Source organism: Dicentrarchus labrax, unplaced genomic scaffold, assembly GCF_905237075.1.
Source record: "Dicentrarchus labrax unplaced genomic scaffold, dlabrax2021, whole genome shotgun sequence".
In the NCBI taxonomy this organism is placed as follows: Eukaryota; Metazoa; Chordata; class Actinopteri; family Moronidae; genus Dicentrarchus; species Dicentrarchus labrax.
In genome coordinates, this window is record NW_026136714.1 from 19,998,505 (window position 1) to 20,021,664 (window position 23,160).

Consider the following 23,160-nt stretch of genomic DNA (forward strand, 5'->3'; position numbering starts at 1 on the left):
TTTAATGTTAACGAGTGTTATCTGTGTCACTTTCAAAGTATTTTCAATGTCTGCCATAGTCCACATTCTTTTTTGAGATACATTCATCATTAGTGCATACCATACTTTTTGATATACTGACTGAAAAGGTAGAAAAACTTAATTGTTTCCCCAAACAGGTTGAACTTGAAATCCTTTTGCATGCATGTAGTTCTACAATTAATTACATATTTATTTCTTTGCTGAAATCATTTCAGAAATAACTTTTATAAAATAGATGAATTAAATCAAGTAATTTATAAGCAGCAAGCAGGAAATTGATACTATATTATTTTATTTTTTCCACAGTGTGGCACTATGAAGGTCTTGAATTATGTTTTTTCTCATACCTTTCTTTTTTCATTACATATATATCTCAGCTCACTATCCCTCTGACCTTTGAAATCCTTTTAATGTTAATGAGTGTTATCAAGCTCGTGTTTCATTTTGGCCCCTTTTGGGACTAGCAAATATTTTTTTAATCTTACAACAGGAAGAAATGGAATGCAGGCGCTGTGGTTTCTGTGCTCAAAGTCATAAAAAAATGGAACCAAGTAACCTGGATATTATTCACAATTTATGGACCAAACTCAACATTCAGATTATTGAATACAGCTAAAATACCCTCTACCCTCACTAGGTAAAACAACGAGTGGTCAGGGTTAAGTGCAGTTGGAAGTGACTCCGTATATTGTCTTTCAGAATTAAGCACATAGTTAAGCATGTAATTAAAATTAAAATCATCATTGTGTCAACAGCATTTCAATGACCATATTTCAATATATAGTTAGGACATGCTTCACAATGAAATACAGTTTTTAAATTTTGTTAAAGAAACTGTTAGGTCCAGTGTTGTTCGAGTCACATCTTCTCTCTGATGATGACTGATCATTGCTGCTCTCCCATATCAAACAGAACCTTGACCCAAAACATCATTTTGATTAGTTACACTTGATCACCAATATGAAAAAAGCTAATGTATGCAACAACACACACACACACACACACACACACACACACACACACACAAAACCTCCAAACTGCACTCCTGAGAGCACAGCCTAATGGGCATCAAACAGCAGAACGCTTGTGTAATTGGTCGTGAAAGGTGAGTGATCCACTGTGCCTTGCTGTCTGGGTTTTGAACAAGATCAAAGGTGGCATTTAAAAAAAAGGTCTATCGTTGATAAGCAGCTCAGTGCTGGATGAACTAATTATTCCCTCAGATCTGTGCTTAAGTGGCCAGCAGCAGTGACAGAGAAGACATCCTCACCAGTATGGAGGTGGTGGTCTTCTTTAAGTGTCTTTGTTCTGTTGGTATAAACCAGCCCAACTAAGCAGCAATAATTCAAATTTACAAAAACTGTTAATGTATGAGTAAATTCTCAGTGTCTTTTTTTTTTTTTGTCTTTTAAAATCAGTCTAATGCTGGTGTTATGACCATTTTCATTGGTTTCATTCATTTCAACCCATTCTACAGTGTCTTGTTCCTGACACAGTTTGTGTAAATACTGCTACTGAGAGTCTGGAGTTGATTACTGCTAAATAAGACCTGATGCTGAGCTATTTAAGAAATGTCTTGGGTATGTCTAGAAAGCAATGGAGCGTAACAGAAAGTGTTAACTGTTGCTGAAATTGGAATATGAATGTTTTAGAACTGCAACTGAGGAAGGACACGATTTATATGAGGAAATTTAAGTTTAATTTAAGTTTAGCTCAACAAAAAGATCAAAGATAGGATAGGGGCACATCAATGATTCCAAATTGGGGGATGCAGCAGAAAATCATTCTACACTGTCCATAATACAACTCAATAGTGTTTTCCCTTAGCCCCTCCTTGCTTGCTGAATGCCCATCTCTTCTACACAAACTAAGATTGTAACACAGGTTTTCTGTAAAAACCTCAAGCCCAAACCTACATTATCTTGATGAAGCCAGATTTCTTATCTTAGACTTCAGTAAGATCCCTCACAGAAGACATTATACAACTGCCCTCCCACGCTGAATACTACTCTTCATGATAAATAAACTTACTTTGTGTAAATTTGGTGGAGTGCACTTTTAAAATCTTCCTGATATTATGAATAATCAGTGTGGGAGATTTTTTGTCAAAAACTGTAAATTCTTTTGGGACATATAAAAAGTAATTTTTCTGGTCTACCAGATAAATAAATGATAAGCAGGGTGATACCTTCCCATTGTAAGTCTAGATCATCTTTGCCTTAAGATGGCAGAAACCAGGCATAGGCCAAAGTTCCAGTCTCTCTCCCTCTGGCTAATATTTGTTGCAAGCTTTTTTCTAGACTTTAAATCAATGCCGTTGTGGTTAGTCGGCAATAATAAATCAATTTCAGCTGCTATTTGCATGACTTTCCATTCCTTCTCGTATATTTTACAGTCAAACTGCCCTTGTTGTTGTAGATTTTCTGTCACAAAAAAGAGCCTTAACTAACAACTTTCTAAATACACCTCTATTATAAGTGTAATAGCTGCAGTAGTTAGGGTACCAGTACTTCTAACCTAGTCAAACAGGTATGAGCTTCATCCTCATTTTTCACACCCAATTGAACCCACTTTCTCTATTCATTGACACTCTGCCTGAATTCAGCTTGGATATTTATCAGTCCATGTTTCCAAATCGACAGTCTCACTACTGCCAGTCACTCTTGCGATTTAACTGTCAGTGCCCGTCTTCTCCCTGACAAATAAGACTAACTAATAAGATGTTTAAAAGCCGATCTCAACATATTCTAATTTTAAATAAAAATGGGCTTGAGAGTGTATTTTCAAGTGTGAGTCCAAGGAGACACAGGTTTGGACTCAAAGGTAATTAGAGATAAATAGATTGGACCAGTCACACTAAGAGGAGAAATCAGGGGTAACTCTTGGTGCTTAAACAGTATGTGATCACTGCCTGGCTTGTAGTGGTGTGTGTGAGTGTGTACTAATTACATTGTGATGACTCATCTCCAATCTAGGGACAACATGCTAATCACAACAAACAATTTATTTTAAGGTTAAGACTTGGTTTTAGGGTTTAATTTAGGATTACAGCTAAATTAAAATTGAGGTAGGGTTGCAAGCTATGCATGTATGGTTGGGTTAAAATAAGCTCCAAGGAACTGATATAAATAAATGCAATGTCCTCACAAGTGCCAAAAGGCAAGTTTGTGAGTGTAGCCAGAAGTGTGTATGCAAGGTTTTCTATCCTGGTTTCCCTTTATGTCTCAGACCCTAGCACCACAGTCAACTGTAAACCACCTCAAGTTGGTTGATACTATAAACTGAATCGTTTTAACTCACAGTACCATATCTTGGAACTAAAAACTTTCTGCAACAGCAGAGTGATAGCCGTATCGGAAGAAATCCATGCTGAAAAGAGGTTTTCCAGATCAAAGCAGAAACTTAAGGAGCACAAAATTGGTGCTAATTGCTGTGGCATGACTGGAAACTCAACCAACCCATTGGGGAAAATTGAGGTAGAGAAAGTATCACTTCAGAGAGAGAGGAAAGAGAGAGAAACAGCAATCTTCATGTGACTGTATATCTGAATCAATGTATGGGATTTTACTGATTTGTTTGACTTCCTTGTGTGCTCAAGGACTGGACTTCCATGATGGACACAGTGTAGTATACAAACTATATGTATATATAGGTAGGTCATAGGTATATAAGTAATACATATATGTGTGTGTGTATATGACTGTGTAAAAAAGAGAAACAGACAAAGAGAGAAAAGTTGGGGTGGGCAGACAAAGTGAGCCTTTCTACCTCAAGGAGCTGTACTCTGACTTTGTTGTATGCTTTCAGCCAGCGAACTTTGGATGGAGAGCAGGGTGGAGGACCATCTTCGAAGAAACTGAGAAATATAAAGCAAAAAGCTCAAATTCAAAGGGATGACATGATCGATATTAAATAAAATAAATCCCCTGAATCTTGCAGACCAAGGGTAGGTTCACATTTTTCAAGCCTTTCTTAAAACACTTTAATGAAGAGAAATTCATTTCATAACATGTTTTCGATTGAAGTGATAGGAAACAAAATCCATCCTCTCAGTTCTGTGCAAAATTGGACTCTAACAGTTGCATTAAACTATAATGAGATGAGGTAATATAATATGGGGTTTCAACTATTACTGAAACATCATATTAACTTTACATTGGAAACTCATTATGATGGGATCCTTTAATGGCCAGTAAGCAAGCAAAACCTTTTGAGCACATCTCTATTGTTTTAAGACTGTGTGAGCGGTGTTCAGTTAGTTGCAATCTGCACTGTACCACTAAATCCTACACACTGGACCTTTAAGGATATCGCAAAAGGATCCAAATTAGGATAGTTGGCCAGTTCTCCGAAGCTACGGTTCTTGTCAGTGCTACCTAATTCCTCTTTTTCTCCCAAATGATGCACATAGAGTTCTCAGTTGTCTCTTTCTACATGGTGCGCATACATCAAGTAGGAGTTGTTAATGCACCAACAAGAATGTAATCCCATCAGCTAAATCTTAAGATTGTGTTCATTAGAATACAAAACCAAGCCTAAACACCTCCATGAGTAAAATATGTTTTTAGACTTAGACTTAGAATTATGAAAATACATTTTTACATACCAGATTTTATTCTGACTTTTTTCATCATGGTTGTCCAAGATTGGTTTGGGCAGGATGATTGAAGAATCCTTCAAATCTTTGTTGGAGCCAGGCTCTGGTAGTGGATGCAGCTCTTTCTCAGCCTCTTCCTCCTCTTCTTCTTCTTCATCCCAGGTAGATGGCTGGCTATTGAGAGGTGGACGAGGGCCGCTGGGATCTCGGCGCTCCTCGGGTTCAGAGCTGAGCTGGGAGCTGGCTGGGCTGAGGTTGCCTGATGAATCAAAGCGACTGCTGTCCGGTGGACTGTAGGAGAATGAAATTGTTATTTAGAATATGGTGGGGATCTGAGAAAGAAACATGTAGGTAAAAGAAGGTAGAATTGAAAAGTTTTATTCCAAAATTCAGTATTTAGGAAACTACAAAATCACGTGTTTTTTCCAAAACAAAGATAATAATTAACATTATTTTAAAAGAAAATGCATTATTTTTCATGCTGATTCAAAAAAGGAGTTTAAACTTTGACATTGATTTTGGAATGAAACAATTCAATTAATTCATTAAAACAAGGACTTGGGGTATAAGTCAGGGTAAAAGAGGTAAATCATCTTCAGATCCAGGGAAGAAGGTAATACAAAACAAGGAAAACTAACAAGGCTCAATAGGATAAGCTGCGTGCATGAGGCTGAATGCAGGCCATGTCAAAAGAGGACTGCCATCAGCACTGGGAGGTCCTCACCTTTCTCAAAGAAGGGTGGTAATACTGTGAGTTTAAGGTGGTAATGGCATGTTAATAATGAGATCAGCTATTACAGTTTTTCATAGCCTTAACGGTTCTGTCTAAAAGCCTGTGTGAGACTGCAGATGAAAGAATTAACCTTTTAAAATCACCTACTTATGCTACAGAACATTTAAAGGATCTACTAATGTATGCACCATACAACGCTAAATGCACATTATTCATAATTATTTAACCTTTTAATAAGATTGAAACTAAAAGGTTAACAACTATGTTAGAGCAATGGGGATACACTTAACCTGCCTGCTAAAAAAAATATGTGGCTGACCGAATAGGAGAATACTGTCTGCTGGATGATTGAGACTGCTAACAAGAAAAGTGGCTCTGTGCTTTAATTTACTTAATTCACTCTGTCTTGGATGTAGGCCAAATTACTTCTCACTGTTAAATCCAGTGTCAAGCCTGCCTCCATGGTTTGCACTGCCACACCATCATAAATCTATCAGAATTTGATTCATATAAACATATTGGCTGAGGCCTGGAGAATAATTCAGAGAAGTGTAGGGGACAGAGAAAGGAGGGGCTTTATATTTGCCTCACAAGTTAAGAGCTAATAAATAAAGACCATCAGTTTCTTAATTCACTGCACTTCCATCATTGTCAGGAAAGCTATTACTGAGGTACTGTACAAAATAGCTTCAGTGCATTTGCACAAAATTTCCTTTCTTGTGTCTATGATGATAAAGCTTACAATATCAAATTTTCACTAAATGGGTTGTATTTATGGTTGTGAGGTTGATATGCAGTATCTGTTTGGTTGAACTAAATCTAAAAATAACTTTGGGATGTTAAAATTAAGTTATAGGATAGGAAAGGGGGAAAGGGATAAAACAAGAAATAGCGGTTGTGGTATTTATCTACATTAGCATGATAAATGAACCATACCATTTATCATACAAATTGTACTAGCCTTTTTGCAGGTTCCTTTGTCAACAAGTCCTTTGGTTGCTCTGCGTCCAAATCGACATGCACAGTTTCAGGTGTGTCAACTACACTCCCATCTACCTCACAAGAAGTGATCTTTAACTGGGGTTTGTCCAAACCTTCTGCTAGGGAAACTGAGTGAGAGGGGAGGCCAGACTGTGGTGCTAAAGTGTCACAGCTCCCTGTTTTGGAAGTTTCTGTTGGTCCATCTGTATCACTGGCATCTGCACTTTCAGTTTCTCCAGAACCTGGGGAAGGTTTCTCAGACTCTGGCTCACAGAATTCATCTGTAGGTTTTGGACTGTGGGACTGAGGTTGGTCTGTGACCACCAGAGGGGTGGATTCAGCTTTGGGAGGGTCAGAGTTCCCAAACATTGAGCCAAGTTTCATGCCAAACAAAGATGAAGCAGATGATGGTTCTTCCTTTCCAGATGGCTTTTCATCCTGGAAAATACCAGCTGAAAGGTTTTTAAAACCAGAAAAGAGACCACCATCTGTCTTTTGTGGCTGCGTTGTCTTTGGAACAGTGGCTGGAGATGAAGTGGTGGAGGAGAAAAGGGAGCCAATAGATGATGTGCCTTCAGAAGCTACAGACATAAAGCCCAATTTAGATGCATTCAGACCTGGTATTTCAAATATGCCCTTGGTTTCTGGAGCTGGGGGCGGTGAAGCTTTGTCAGAGACTGCAGAACCTGGTCCTTCTAAATTCTCAGCATGCTCAACATCCCCTACTTCTGTCTCAGGGAAAGCAGGTTTGATGGTGGATTCGGTGAGAAAACTTTCTTCTGTTTCTGTTTTGTCAGCTCGTTCAGCTTCCTCCACTAATCCTTTTTCAGGAACCTCAGAGTCCTCTGGGCTTTTAACATGTCCATCATCAGATAAAGGTGTATTTTCTGTACCTGTTTTGTCAGTACTTTCAGAGACAGTTACCTTTGCAGAAGGATCACCTTTTCCAGACTCTGTGCCAGACTGTTGATGCTCCTCAGATTTAGTTGTTTCAGGCCCTTTGAACATACCAAATAGGTCACTGGTAAGGGATTCTGTAGCAATGCTGCTTGGAAGTCCAAAAAAGGAGCTTTTCGTTGTTGTTGTTGTTGTTGTTGTTGTTGTTGTTGTTGTTGTTGCTGTTGCTGTGGCTGACGAGGAGCAGGTGATGATCCAAAAAATGACCCAGGTGAACTTGAAAAAAATCCACCAACAGTAGGTGATTTACTTGGGGCATTTGGGGTAGAAAACATAGACATAAAGCCAGAAAATGGAGCTGGTTCAGGGGGCTTCTGTGGTCCTGGCTGCCTTGGTCCTGCCATTCTTGGGCCTGCCATTCTTGGGCCTGCCATTCTTGGGCCCCCCATATGTGGCCCTCCCATCCTTGGTGGTCCCATTCTTTGTCCTGGTGGACCAGGTGGCCGGGCCAGTCCTGGTGGAGGTGGTTGCTGTGGTGAAGGACTAGCAGGTCCTAAAGATGGAACTTTCATAGGCCCCACAGCTTGAGATGTCATGTTTTCTGGTGAGTTGGTACCAACGTTTTTTTGTTCATCTGATGACAACTCCATTGTAACAGAATTATTACTCTCAAAAGGTTTCTCTAATCCTTGTACAGGTTCTTTACTGGCCTCACCAATCTCACCAGAGTCTAATTTTGAATCAACTAGTTCCTCTGCAGTCTCATCAGATGTGGCTTTCAGTTTTTCTTCAATAGATTTTTCTGATTCTGAAACTGCAGCTTCTGCTGTAATTGCACCCACCTCAGATTCTTCAAAAGATTTCTCTGCAACTGTGATAGCTGAATCTGCAACAGTTGCCTCTTCAGACTTTTCCACATCTGCAACAGCTGTGTGTTCTTCATCAGCAACTTTCAAAAGTTCCTTAGTTAATTCTTCCACATCTGTGTCTGCTTTTTGTTCTTCACTAGTAACTTTGCAAGGGTCCTCAGTGGATTTTTTCACAAGTTCAACTACAATTTGATCTTCACCAGCAACATTCAGAGGCTCTTCTGTTTGTTTTTCTACCTCTGGAATAGTTATCTCTCCTTCAACAACTTCCACATGTTCCCCTTCAATCGTATCAGATCTTTTGTTTTTGTCAATATAATCCATAACACTTTCTGACATCTGCATATCGTAATTTTTTTCGAATGGGCTATTCATGGCAGCTATGTCCACTTCTTTGTCTGTGCTCTTAATTTCAAAAGTGTCTGTGTCTGATTCAGCAACTTTTTGCTCAGCATGTTTCACTTCTTTATATTCTTTTTGGATGTCTGACTGTTCCTCACTTTTCGCAGTTTGTTGGTCTGGTAGTGTCTCTTTCTCTAGCACATCTGTCGTAGAAGTTTCATCCACAACTGAGGCATTTTCATTATCAGAAAGATGTTGCATTGTGACTATATTGTCCACCTCCTGATGTCGATGTGTTAGGGGAAGAGACTTTTCAGTAGTAGTTTTATTGATATCCAAGCTTGAATCTTGACCATCTTGGCATGCCTGCTCTACTTGGAGTTCCAACTTGACTGATGATGTAGCAAGAGGCCCAGAGGGTATTATTTCTGTGGCATCAACAAGGTGATCGTTTGCTTCTTCTAAAAAATCTTTTGCGTCTGGGGGTTTCACTTGTTCAGAGGAAATCTCTTCCTTCACAGCAACAATTATGTCTGGCTCTGTCTTGGTTTCCTCCATGACAGAAATCCCAAATAGGCCAAATCCAGTTTTAGATTTGTTACCATCAGAACTTCCGCCAAGTGAAAACACAGAGGAAACTTTGAAAACACCCTCTGATTCAGGTGATTTAGAAGCTGCAGGGTGTGCTTCTGGTGCTTGCTGGTTTTGTCCACCAAACATAGAGAGCAGTCCTTTTCCAGAGGGCTCTATGCCTCTGGGTGGTGTTGTAACTGTTGGCATTCTTGGTCCAGTTTGGGGTTGGGCACTAAGACCTCCAAATTTGGAAAACAAACCTGCACCAGGGGTTTCTTTTTGTGTTGTAGAACCTGGGAGGATTCCACCAAATATAGAAGATGCAGTGGAAGGACCTCTTGGTGTGGCACTACCTCCAGGATGACCTCTGGGACTAGGTGGTTGCTGAGGCGCAGATGCACTGAACATGGAAAACAGGCCTTTGCCTGGAGATTCTTTGGGTGGAGGTCCTCTAGGTCGCACACTTCCACCAACTGGACCTCTTGGGCCAGATGGTGGCTGACTACTGGATCCACCAAACATAGAGAATAAGCCCCTTCCCTGGGTCTCTTGTGGGGTTGAGAGTGGTGGTTCTTTGGTTCCAGGTGAAGACAGGGCATTTGACCCCCCAAACATTGAGAGTAATCCTGTGCCAGGAGTGTCTTTGGGAGATGGACCAGGAATAATGCCACCAAGCATTGATAATCCAGTTTGGGGGGACGTCTGCTGTGGGGTTGTAGTGGAGCCACTGAACATAGAAAATAACCCTTTTTGTTGCTCATCAGGCTGTTCAGCCTTAGGCTGATCATCCTTGACAGCTAAGCTTTGCTCTTTGGAGGTTGTGATTTCCTCCGTGGGATGTTCTAGAGGACTAGGTACAGGGGAAGATAAGGTGACCTCCCTTTCCATTTTTCCATGAACCTGTTGGACTCCCTCGGGTGATGTTACATCTAAGGTTGTGGGTACTTGTTTTGGAGACAATTTATCAGGAGACTCAACTTCTTCAGGCAATACAACATCTAAAGTTGAGCTTACATCTTTGTGGGATAACTCTTCAAGAGTTTCAGCACCTTCTGGTAGTGCTGGCACTAAAGTTGTGTTTTCAGCCTGGCAAGCCAGGTCACTGAGAGGCTTACCTACTTCAAGTGATGTCATGTCTGAAGCTGTTGATTTTTTGTTCTTGTAAGACAGCTCAAATGATGGCTCCTGAGCCTCAGTGATCTCTCTTTCAACTTCTGAGAGGGAAGCTTCTATGGTTGAGCTTATCTTGGTCAGGGTGTGCTGTGAGTCAGATGTATGATCGGCTGCAGTCATTGTAAGTGGCATCTCTGGTGAGTAGGTCTTGACCTGCTCTGATTCAAAGAGTGTCTCTGTGCTAGTGATTTCTATGTTTTCAGCCTGGCAGGGCAGGTCACTGAGAGGCTTAACTACTGCAAGTGATATCATGTCTGAAGCTGTTGATTTTCTGTCCTTGTAAGACAGCTCAAGTGGTGGCTCATGAACCTCTGTGATCTCTCCTTCAGCTTTTGAGAGGGGAGCTTCTATGGTTGAGCTTATCTTGGTTAGGTCAGGCTGTAAGTCAGGTGTACAATCTGCTGCAGTCAGTGTAAGTGGCATCTCTGGTGAGTTGGTCTGGGCATGCTCTGATTCAATGAGTGCCTCTTTGCTACTGATTTCTGTAGGCCTACCATACACTGATATGTCAGACTGTACAACAATATCAGAAGGGAAATCATCCTTACACTCTGGTGGTGTTACTGCAATGGGAGTGATATCTTCAGAAGCACTGACATCTGGCAGTTCAGGCTTGCTATTTTCATTGAACTTGTGTTCAATGGTCTCTTCTTCTGGTGAACTTGCTGCTGAGACAAAAATATGGGGTAGTCTAACATAAGGTTTTGGCTCACCTGTTTCAATTTCCGTATCAACAGGAGCTGGTGAGCAATTAATGCCAATGTAGATTGACCTTGGTTGGCTGATTTCCTCCTTTGATATGTCTGCTGAAGATTCAGGAGGGGGCAATTCTTTCCCTGGTGTTTCGTTCGCTCTTGTTGGGCTTGCATTTAGTGTTGCCTGTGGTTGCTGATAGTCTTGAGAAATATTTGAAGCCCTTAGGCCATACATTTGTGACTCATTGGAGGGAGAGACGACAGGTGATATCATTGGGGATGTTTGAGGGCCGGCACCACATAAAACTGAACCTTTTCCTTTGTATTGTGAATCAGTAATTAGTGACGGTGCCTGAGCCTTAACTTCATCTTTGGATAATTCAGATGGTGAGGAAGCAGCTTCTTTACCTCCAATTGTCAGTGGGCTAGATTCAGTGAAGGATTGTATCTGTGTTGTTGGAGTTTTAAGGATATTCCAGTTTGACACATCACAATCTTCATTTGGTAATTTAAAAGCAGAGTCATCTTGGGCACTAACAAGTGCTGGTTTGCAAGGCCGAGAACTTGATACAACAGACATTTGTGGGCTTAAATCAATTGTCTCTGGTATTTTAACAACAGGGGTTGCTGAGACATTTGTCTCTTCAACGTCGCAATGTACAAGGGATGCGCTTGATGCCGATGTTGTTTTCTTATTAGGAGTACCTGCAACATGGCTGAAAGCAGGAGTCTGTGCTGGAATAACATGCGTCCTGTCGTCCACAGGTATTGACCCAATCTGACTGTGGTGGGGCTGAACAGCAACTGGCTGTGTACTTTGTACACTAAATAATGAAATCAAACCCTTAACAGATGTGGATCCTGCTGGTGTAGAAGATACCTCTGGTCCTTGCATTGCAGCTCCAAAGCCCTGGTTCATTGGCATTGGGTCATGTTTTCTGGTGGGTTGTGATATAAGTACCTCTGGTACACACTGAAGTGAAGCTACAGTACTTGAGGGTACACTTGGTGTGTGATATTGATGAACAGTGATAGGGCATGAACTTGGATCAGGTTGTTTTGAGACTTGCAGAGATTCTTTTGTATAATAATCTACACTTGCACTGCTCTGCACAGGCTGTGTATCCAAAGACTGTATAGAAGGATCAGTTCTGTATCTATCTTTTACTTGTTGAATACTCAAAGCAGGCAATGATTGTGGGGTAGGAACAGTTTGGGATCTACCATACAGTTGCTGATGAGAAAAAGGAGGCAATGTCTGTTCGTTACTTGTCATAGTTCCACTATCTAATGTACCTTCCTCAGTGCTCCCATAGCTATCCACAGTTGGCTGCTTGATAAGAATTCTTGGTCTAAAGGTAATTTCTTGCTGAACAGTAGTATCCTGTCTTTGCAACTTTGGAGCCTTTGTCTGAGATCTAGCAATGGATGATGTCCAAGCAATTTCCACACCAGGTTGCTGGTATTGCTGTTGTGGGACTGAATGTTGTGTTCGCAGGTGATGTATATTTGGAGGCAATTGATCAGTCTTCTTGGCTTCACCATGCATACTACTGATCTGTTGATATGTACTGTTTAGTGAGAATGTAGCAGATGCACTGTCCTGCAAAGTGGGAGCTAAATTCTGAGGTGGCTGTATCTTCCTTTGAATAGGGACTGAAGAAGGCATACTCATTGGGGCAGAGTTCCATCCTGTTCCTGACTGCATTCTGCAATATATTTCAGGTTGGGTGGTGGCCTGTTTAGGGGAATATTGCGTTTGTTGTAGTGACTTCTGAGTTTGAGAAAATACTGTATCTTGTCTGTCCTCCTTTGCAGTGGGTGAAGGTATGTATGGCTGCTGATGGTAAAGACTATTCTGAGACAGAAAAGACATATAGGCAGAGGAGAGATCAGTTGCATCTTGATGACCAATAATTGTCATTTTGTTTTGAGGATCCACAGTTAGGTCAACAATACCCAGTAATGCTTTATTTTCTAATTTCCTTCCAGTTTGCCTTTTTGCCAACATTTCTTTCTTTGCTATGCTATTAGTGAAATTCACAGGTTTTCCATCCTCTGGTTCAATTTGATTACTTGAAATATTAGTTGTATTTAGGCAGTCTTTGGCGGAGAAGTCTACAGGCATATTTTGTTGGTGTGTGTCCATGTAGGTGGTCCTTGAACCAGAAAATACCTCATTTTTGTGGTAGGTAGATATATGCCTATGCAGTGTCTCAGTTGTTTTGACACCACTCAAGGCTTGACTTCCTTGTTGATGCGCAGATTGCTCCACTATGAGTGGTACACCAACAGAACCATTCCCTATAACAGTTGCAGTGTTTCTGACCAGTGGCACAGCTCCAGTTGGCAAGATATCATCAGCTGTTTCAGATTGTTTTTGCTGTGGTTTTGGAGACATGTCTAGGAAGCTTTTGATGCAATTGGCAGGTGCTGATGTTCTATTATCTATTTCTCGAGATCCACTGTGCACAAATCCTTGTTGCATCTGTTCTTGCATTCTTACCAGTGTCTGTTGACTTTTAGGTTGCTCCTGGGAGGGGTGTGTTTCCACAATTAGTGGAACACCAACAGAATCTCTTTGAGAATATGCAAAGATTGATGGCCTTGTCCTTACCAGTGATAGTGGATCTGAATAGTTTAGCACGCTGTCTGATTTAGATGCCTTTGTTGACATATCTAATGTGTCTTTAACAGAGTTTGCTGGAGATGTGGAGAGTGAATAAGGTTGGATAATGGATTGTGACACACCACTGGTCTCACTTATACTGGAGCACTGCACTGTTATACAGCTGGTAAGTGGTTGATGCAGAACAGGGACAATGTTTCTATCCAGGGATTGCTGTTTGTGCACAGGGATCAAGGTTTGATGTTGCTTCTGGCATGTTGATTCCAGTGGTTTTGGTTCAACAACCAGGGGAATACCAACAGAATCTTTTCTGGCAACTGCTCTTGCATTTGGCTTATTAACCAGCGAAACTGGTTCACATTCAGTAGACTGAAGTTCTGGCATTGCTGTTCCCTGTGTCGTTTGGGATGGCTTGGGTGACATATCCAGTGCTGCAACTGTGACAGGTTTCGTTGAAGTGGATATCTGATATGTTTGAACAGTTGCTGATGACTGTAAGGTTGAGTGATTTGACTGGGAAACAACATCAATTTTGCTGTGCTGCGATTGTTGATAAAGAATAGAATCTGAGCATTGATTCTGCTGTGTATTTGCAGGGGAGCTGATCTCAATGTCATCAATAGGTTCTTCAAAGGGGATATCTACAACTAGTGGTACTCCAACAGAATTTTTTCGTGCAAGTTCACGGACACTTGGCTTGCCTCTCATAAGTGGTATAGCTTCAGAAAGAGAGTAATTTGTTCTTACTTCTGGAACCACCTCCTTCAATTTGACAAAAGATTTAGAAGTCATGTCTAGTGTGGCCTTAACTGTATTGGCTGGTGCTGTAACTGTTTGAACAGTTGCTGATGACTTTAAGGTTGAGTGATTTGACTGTGAAACGACATCAATTTTACTGTGCTGCGATTGTTGATAAAGAATAGAATCTGAGCATTGATTCTCCTGTGTATTTGCAGGGGAGCTGATCTCAATGTCATCAAGAGGTTCCTCAAAGGGGATATCTACAACTAGTGGTACTCCAACAGAATTTTTTCGTGCAAGTTCACGGACACTTGGCTTTCCTCTCATAAGTGGTATAGCTTCAGAAACAGTGTAATGTGTTCTTACTTCTGGAACCACCTCCTTAAATTTGACAGAAGATTTAGAAGTCATGTCTAGGGTGGCCTTAACTGTATTGGCTGGTGCTGTAACTTGCTGAGGTGATTTACAAATTTCAAGGGATTCAGAAGTCTGACTTAAAAGAGACTGCTGTCTTGAGAACAATGGCCTCCTACAACCAGATGGAACCTCCTCTTTTCTAAAAGAGCATTTTACCAGATTACCTGTAATTCTATGAGAATGAAATTCCTCAACAGGTAGGGAATGAATATATTCTGTTGATTGTTCCTGAGGCTCTGGTGATTCTCCTCTATATGATAAGTCAATGGATCCACGATGACTAAAACTTGTGTCTGCCTCTTCAGAAGTTAAGGTTTTTTTCTTTGTCAATGACAGTGCCTCACAGATAGGATCCTTTGATGGCACAACAGTTTTCAGATTCTGCTCGGTTGTTGTCTTGGCAGACATATCCAATGTAGCTTTAATTGAGTTTGCTGGTGCAGTGGTCTCCTGGTATTGCTGATCCTTTCCACTAGACTCATAGCAAGAAATCTGCTGCCTAAAACCAGTTGTAACTATTGGTGGCCTTTGCTGCATTGGCTGCACATTGAATGAAGAATTCTGTTGCTGTCCCTGAGGGTGCACTTGTTTTCTCATAATAGGGCTTACCAATGGTGAGGTACATACAGTCTGCAGTGATCCTGTTTTTAAAGATTGTTTCAGAACTCCATCAAGACTAGATGCTTTACTGGAAATATCAGGAAGTGAAGAGCTTTGTGATGCTGATAACATCACAGTAGTGTCAGAACTATTTGGTGATGAAGATGTAACAGATGGTTTGGATGAAATGTCTATTGCACCTTTGCCAGAGGCTGTAACATCAGTTTGGTTTGTCTTAAATCTAGCGGTACTGTGGGAGGCTAGTGGTCTTTGGATATGCATTGTAGGAGAAGTATGGTCAATTCTAATCTCTGGACTGGATGATTTTCTCTCTGATTTGGTGTGTTGAACTGGCATATAGTTGGTCTGAGAAGCTGTTCTCACAATTGAAACTGTGGGACTTTCCCGTAATGTGTCCACAGTGGGATATTCTGAATTAGGCCATTCAACTTCTTCTTCATCATTCTCTTTAGTAAGATCTACAGCAACTGTGGTCTTGTCAATAAATTCAACATTTGCCTGAGTATCTATCTGCTTTTTCTCTTTAAATCGTTTCAGCTTGTACTTTGTAAAGTCAACAACTATATATTTTTGTGTAGATTCAACTTTGGCATCTGTTGCATCTTTTTGTTTAATATTGTTGTTTTTATTATTTGTGGCAGAAAAATCTAGGACTTTGTTGCCTATTTGAGGGTCAATAGGAGTGCCAAAGTTATGATTTCTTTTGTAAAGGTGGGCTTCATTATATGTAAGTGACGTGTCATTCAATATATGTAACTGAGGTGAACATTTTTTAGATGAATCCTGTGGCTGCTTTTGGTCCACTCCTGAAGTACAGCTGACTTTGCTCATGTCACACATCCCAGTGACAGCAGTTTTATTTGCTTGTGATAATACTTTGTGTTTGTCTGCCTGAGATGGCTGCCTTGCAAGCTGGGGTCTCTGTGGGGAAACAGAAGGCACAGCCACAGCTGTAGAAGACGTAGTGGGTAAACTGCTAACAGAAGTTGCCTGAGCTGAAGAGGCTTTAGTAACAGATGTTGGTGTAGGCAGTTTCCTTCCCAACTGTACAAACCCTGGGATTTTTGAAGATGATGGGGTCTCAGGAAGGTTTCCTGAAATTTTTGAAGTCTCTGAAACTTTGCTGGACACTGCTGGTGATGTAGCAGGTGTTGATGATGGCTGTATATCAGATTTACTTGCATCAGTGTTAGAAGACTTTCTGGTGATTCCTCTGATATCTGAAATTATGGAACTTGATTTTTGTTTTGGTTGATCTATAGGTGTATCACCTACATGTGCAATTCTGATTTCAGGAATTGGAGAATGTCTGTTTGGAGAGATTTGTGGTGAATAGAACCTTTGAGAAGGTGCAGGTGAGAGTGTAAGCACATCTTTTATCCCCTGATTCTTCCAGTATGGCCCTCCGTGTCCTCCTTTAAGTGACTTTAAAGTAAGATCAGCTGCCTCCATTGGCTCCTCTTCATAGCTATAGCTATTTTTCACTGATTCCACCTTGATCTTTTTAAGTTTGTACGCAGTAAAGTCTACAGGCTGATCTGCTTGAGAAGATATTGATTCCTGAAACATCTGAGAGAAGCTTTCCAAATTCATATTCATTATCTTTTCACCTTTTCTAAGCGCAGAAGTTAGGTCCATGGGTGCATCTGAAAGCATTACTTTATTGTGTTGCTGACCTGGAATCCAGAAACCTTTATCTTCGGTGCAGAGGGGGATTTTAAAACCACATAGGGTCACTTTGTCCTTTTCTTTATGTTTCAGAATATTAGCAATATTTTCAGTGATATTTCCTAGAGCCTGTACATCCTCTGGTGCAGCACAGGCATAGAGATGTTTACCACCTCTGTCGGTTAAAAGCGAATAAATGTATTCCTCATCTGTATAAACATAATATCCACAGTCCCCAACCTCAGCTGGCCACCACAATCCTTGCTCCAACAGTAAAAGCCATTGTTGATACCACTCAGAATCCTCAAAGAGCATTTCATCCGCACTCTCTGTAGCTCCTGCAGACCAGCTTAAATCCATAGCACCACGTGTTAAATCCATTGGACCCTTTTTTGTTGCAAGTCGTTTTAAAAACTCAGTTGCTGATTTCAAACCAAAGTCTTCATCTTTTACATCACTACATACACTACTTTTTTCCACTACTTTGCTGAACTCCTGTACACTGCATTCTGTAAGGGACTGACATCTACTTAACCGTGTTTTTGTTTTGTCCATGGACAGATTTAGAGCACTACCTCCGATAATCCAAGGGTTTTTTTTGCTATCAAGATCATTCAAATGGTCACAGCTACTCCAGGTTTTCTTGTCTCTGCAACTCATGTCAAACAAAACAAGGTCTTCATCTGGCTCAAGGAAGCGATTTCTGCTCTCAAAAAGCTGGGCAGCAGCATCCTTCCAAGGATGTGAGGGTACATTGAAATTACTAATGTCCATTTCTATAGGATTTAACCATACGTGATTTTCCGGTTGAGGTACTCTAACCGTTGAGGGTGTATGCCCTTGGCATACCTTGGAGTGTTCCTGAATTTGAGTGGCAAGGGCTTCAGCAAGGGCATAATCGTTTAGTTGCTGCCACAAAAGAGCTTCTATAAGACACTGATGCTCATAGAGCTCTGGTGGAATAACACCATACTCTGTAAAGTTGTATAGAAGATCCTTGTAACCATACTCATGTGCTGTCCCATACAAAAGACGCTGAATTTCCTCAAGATATTGCTGGGTTGAGGAAATTGTGGGATCTTGCAAAACATGAGATTGCAGAGGTTCTCTGTGGGTATCAACAACTGGAGTCCCTGTAACAACAGCAGTTGTGACTGTAGAAGGGATATCCTCCTTACTCTTCGGTAGTAAACGATCAAGAAGGCCTTTTTCGGTTTCCTTCATAGGAGCAGAAGTGTTATTTTCACTGGGGCCTGTTTTGAAAATGCTGGATAACAAACCGGGAGATGTGCTATTTGTGCTGGTTTGTGGTTCTTCCTTCCCAAGCTGAGGGGTTGATGGCTGCTCTGTCTTTGGTGATGGCTCATCTGTGGCACTAAAAAGACCTGAGAGGAAACCTTTTTGAGCTGGACCTTTTAAATCCTTATCTGTTCCAACGTCTTGGGAGGAATGCATGTCTACTGGTTTGGTTCTTTGAATCTGTGGTCGCCCCTGTCCTGCACGTGTCTGATGTTGTTGCTGTGTTGTTTGAAGGTTCACCTGATCAGAAGGTGATGATGACTGTTCCACAGTACCTGAAATTTTATTCATCAGGCCAGAGAATAATCCCCCTGATTCAGACTGGGCTGGATTTTGCCCTGGTTTAACAGAAGGCTGACCTGCCTGAGCAGGTTGAGGTGACTGTTGTTCCTGTGGCACATTTTCACCAGATGCAAGCTTCAGAATACCTGAAAGCAAGCCTCCACTTTCAATAGGCTGTTGGGTTGCTGTATGTTGAGGACTTGCCTTTTTGCCAGGCTGTTGCTGGTGTTGAGGTGATGTCTGACCAAACAGACCTGACAAGAATCCTCCTTGCTGACTGGGTTGAGATGACTGTTGACCTGGTCCAACAATGTTTGATTCATTGCCTTGTTGAGATCCAGTCTGCGGTGCGGGTTGTTGTGGTGCATTATCTGTAGATGCTAACTTATTAAAAAGCCCTGACAATAGTCCACCCTGCTGTGGCTCAGGTGCAGGGGCAGTAGGTTGTGGAGGTATCTGGTTTTGCCTACGCAGAGGCTGTCTGTTACCCTGTTGGGGCTGTTGCTGGTTTGGATGACTAACAGGTGGCTGCTGCTGTGTTACAGGAGTAGGACCTGCTGAAAATAGCCCAGAGAAGAAGCCTCCCTGTTGATTAGGTGGTTGCTGGTTGCTGTTTGACTTAGGACCTGCTCTTATCGCCTGTTGCTGTTCTGGCTGAGTCCCCACTGTAGATTGTGGGGTGCCTGCATCTGCAATTTTGTTTAATAATCCAGTGAGCACCCCTCCGGGACTACTGGGAGGCTGTTGTGGAGGGACTGGGTTTTGCTGTTGTAGGTTTTGTCTATTGCCCGGTTGCTGACTAGGTTGATGCCCAGATGGGCCACTTTGTTGCTTGTTTCTTGAATGCTGGGCTGGGTTTGCAGGAGCAGAGTCTTGGCCTCCAGTTCCAAAAAGTCCAGAGAAGAAACCTCCTTGTTGAGGAGGAGCTTGCTGCACTGGTTTCTGATTAGTTTTTTGGGCACCAGACTCTGCTGGTAGCTGAGATGGAATAGGATTAGGTTCCACAAGCTTGTTAAAAAGTCCTGACAACATGTTACCTGATTGCTGGTTTGGTTGTGTAGATTGTGTAGCTAGAGGTCCTTTTGGTGGCTGGGAAACAGTTTCTGTGAGTTTCAACAAACCCCCAAGTAATCCACTAGGTTGGGGCATGGTTGCTGTTGCTTTTGGTTGTAGTTTGTCTGTTGTTGGGTCAGGCTGTTGCTGTTGGTTGTCTGAGGCAACAGGTTGTCTTATTTGGTGGTCAGGTGGCTGGTCAGGTTGGTCAGGGGGAGGTGTTTCTGTTGAACCTAATTTAATCAAACCTGACAAAATCCCCACTGACGGAGTAGGTGGAGTCGTCCCTTGACTCAAGTTTTGTGCAGGTCCTGTTGTTGATGTATGGTCAGCTGCATCTGGTTGTGACTCTTGATTGGACTGAGTTGGCTGAGACCCAGTCACTGTGTCTGTAGCTTTTTTCAAGAGCCCAGATAAGAGTCCTCCAGTAGGTGGCTGTGCAGCAGCAGGTTGGCTTTGAGTTAGAATTTGGCCAGATTGGCTTCCTGGCAATGTTGACAGTGACTGATTTGTAGAAGCAGAAACATTATCAGAGGCAAATTTTAAAAATCCAGACAATAATCCTCCTGACTGTTGTGTGGCAGAATTATGTTGTGTTTGGGGAGAAGACTGGGAAGGTGTGGAAAATAGGCCTGAAAACAGCCCACCTTGTTGAGGCTGACTATCCGCTCCCTGGGATTTCTTTTCAGATGACACATCTTCTGTTGATCCGAGTTTCAACAATCCAGAAAGAATTCCTTGAGTCTGTGGGGCTTGTGGTTGTGATTTGGCTTGTTCATCAGGTTTGGGAGAACCTTGATCTTTAGATGTGACATCTGATACAGACTGGACATGTGTCTTGTCCTGGGGAAGTTTTTCAGACAATGTTTGCTCTTGAGACAATTCTGTTCTGCAGACAGTGCTGTCTGTGGTTTCAGGGACCATTTGTTCAGTATGTGGTTCAATTTGACCACTAGGTTTGGTGAGTGTCACAGTAGGAGTCATTTGTGGTTTGGTAGGATCCTTAGCAGGTTCACTTGGGGTAACCTTAAATAGGTTAGAAAACCAGCCAGTTTCTGCGTTTCCTTTTGGCACACTTTCAAGAAGTGCAGCACGACTTGGAGAAGGACTTCTTGCAGGGCTGGGAGATGGACTTTTTTGTGGGGCACTGGCATCTTCACCAGATGCAAACTTAAGAATCCCTGACAAGACGCCTCCTTCTGTTTTTGGTGGGGTTGTTGTAGAAGTATTTTCAGAGGAGAAAAATGGAATTTTGAGTTTGCTGCCTAAAAATGACTCCTCTGCAGGTTTGGTGTCAGAATTTTCAGGAGGAACTGTTGACATGAGAGTAGAAAGAGATTTCTTAAAAGGACTGAAGAACCCTGTTTCCTCTGAACTGCTTTCAGGTTTTGGTTCAGTTATTGCAGATGTTTTTCTTTGCTGAATATCAGGTAGCTCACCAGATGACTCTGTCTCTGGAAGTAGCTCTACTGACCCACTTCCTGTATCTGGCAAAAGATCAACTGATCCACTTCCTGTATCTGGCAAAAGATCAACTGATCCACTTCCTGAACCTGATCTCGTCTCACCTGATAACTGTCGCTCTGTCTGTGAGCACTCTGTATTAGGACTTGTGGCTCTGCTTGTATATTCTTGCTGAGATTTATTGGTTGCAGAAGATGCACTTCTTTGCTCTGATGGCTGAGGTGATGGCTCTCTAGATGGCGGTGCACTGGAAAAAAGTCTCAAAGGACTAAGCCTTCCTAACATAGATTCAAACCCAGATGTGGATTGGTTGGTAGTTGTTGCACTGCCTTGCTCCCCTGTGCTAACATGTGCTGGTGCCTGATCCGTGTCAGCTTGCCGACTCGATTCAGAGGATTGAAATGGCAAAAGAGACTGAAGGGAAAACTTTTTTTCTGTTGTGGGCTCCTGAGAGGCAGGAGGAACTATGGCTACTGGGGGGGAAGTACCACCACTCTTGGGAATAAATGAAAGCAGCTTTGAAATACCAGACTCAGGTTGAGGTGATGTTTGGGAGGTAGGTCGATCTGTTACAGTGGTACCAGAGGTTTCTGTGGCTTCAGTGCCCGATTTAGGGATCAAAGAGAGAAGTTTTGCAATACCAGAGTCTGCCTGTTGTGGTTGGGGTGATGGACTGCCAGAGGCGTCAACCTCAGTGCCAGACTTTGATCCTGTGATTGTACTGAATAATGAGCTCATGGCATTCTTTACTCCAGCTATGCCCTGTTCAACAGCACTGTCCTCTTTAACTTCAGGTTTGACTTCATCGCTATTACTGTCCCCAGGTTGCACAACTTTAGCATCTGTTGGTAGCGCTGGGAGTTTTCTCCTAATTGGTTTAGGCATTGATTCATAGTTGTTGATTTCCTCCTCTTTTACAGCCAGGTATTCAGATACTGAATGAACTAAGCTCTGAAGTTCATCCATTGCATCTACATATTCATCACTTGGCTCCTCTACAGGAGATAATATAGTATCTTGTCCTCGACCTGTTCTCCCTTTGCTTGTACAGCCTTGTACTCCAAAAGGTGACATATACTTGCCAGGGTAATAATAACTTTCATATTCATAACTAGCATCCCCCTCAATGAATGTCAGGTCATCGAGCTCCTCTTCAGATCCAAAGGAATACTGCATCTCATCTGAGCCAATTGAACCATATTCACACCTCCCCCTGATCCTTGCAGCCTCCTCCCGAGCAGCCTCCTCCTCACGAAAAGCTGCATAGCTCTCAAGAGTGTCCTCTAAGGCAGTTTTGGCCCACAGCCTGGTCTTGTAAAGTAGACCTTCTCTGTCTGTCTGCTGTCGTTGCTGTTTGACAGAGGGAATTATATCAATTTCAGGAGGGGACGATTCATCCTCAAAGCTGCCAGCTTCCTTATAAACTAAACGTACTTCCCCACTACCAAAGCCATGCCTCTGTCTGTGTGGCTTGCCATTCGGCTCCCCCCTCTCCTCAGGGGATAGTGCATCACATTCTACTGTCTGATAGAACCTGCTGCCTTTGGACTCACAAGGGTTGTCACTGATCCGGTAAATGATGCTTTTATCTTCGTCCTCCCACATTTTCTGCTCAGCGTCCAAGTAATCATCCAAGACACATGAGTCAGATACTTTATATTTATTCTCCCAATCCTCCACACCCATACCTGAGTCAACAGGGATTATTCTTACTCCACCCTTACTGTTTGATTGCCTGGATTAAAGAAAAAGGGTGCCACGCAGGAAGCAGTGAAGCATGATGCAGAGAATAAGAAAAAAATAGAAATTAGAATTGGTTCAAAAACAGCAGATCATGCAAAGAAAGTGGTCATGCAAGCAAAGAAATAGAATTGCAAATGAAAAAAAGCCAAGAAGTTTTGTCAAGTATCAAGTCTTGTATTCGATAGTGTGCAAAATGTAATAGTTTCTATCTTTTTGTCTCAAAGTTGTGCTGTTGCTTATGCACAACTTTGTAACTTCAGGAAAAACTCAAAAACTCTCTCATTTTTAGCTGAAAGTAAGTTGCAGCTGTTTGCTGTTTGTATGTCAATATTTCAGTAGGTTAGCTAGTTGGCTTTAACAGT

At 41.9% G+C, this 23,160-nt stretch overlaps 1 protein-coding gene across 4 annotated transcripts in view; it reads right to left on the minus strand.

The window, feature by feature from the left end:
* LOC127375974 (protein unc-13 homolog B-like) overlaps positions 1 to 23,160 on the minus strand; it is a 103,915-nt gene that overhangs the window by 29,159 nt on the left and 51,596 nt on the right. For 2 of the 4 annotated variants that reach the window (XM_051422417.1, XM_051422416.1), the window contains one exon: positions 7,173 to 22,790. In XM_051422417.1, coding sequence (XP_051278377.1) covers positions 7,253 to 22,790 — 15,538 coding nt within the window. In that variant the 3' untranslated portion in view covers positions 7,173 to 7,252. Of the gene's footprint in view, positions 1 to 3,789; positions 3,878 to 4,627; positions 4,910 to 6,312; positions 22,791 to 23,160 lie in introns of those variants that run through there. The other 2 variants (XM_051422420.1, XM_051422421.1) reach the window with 2 other exon arrangements.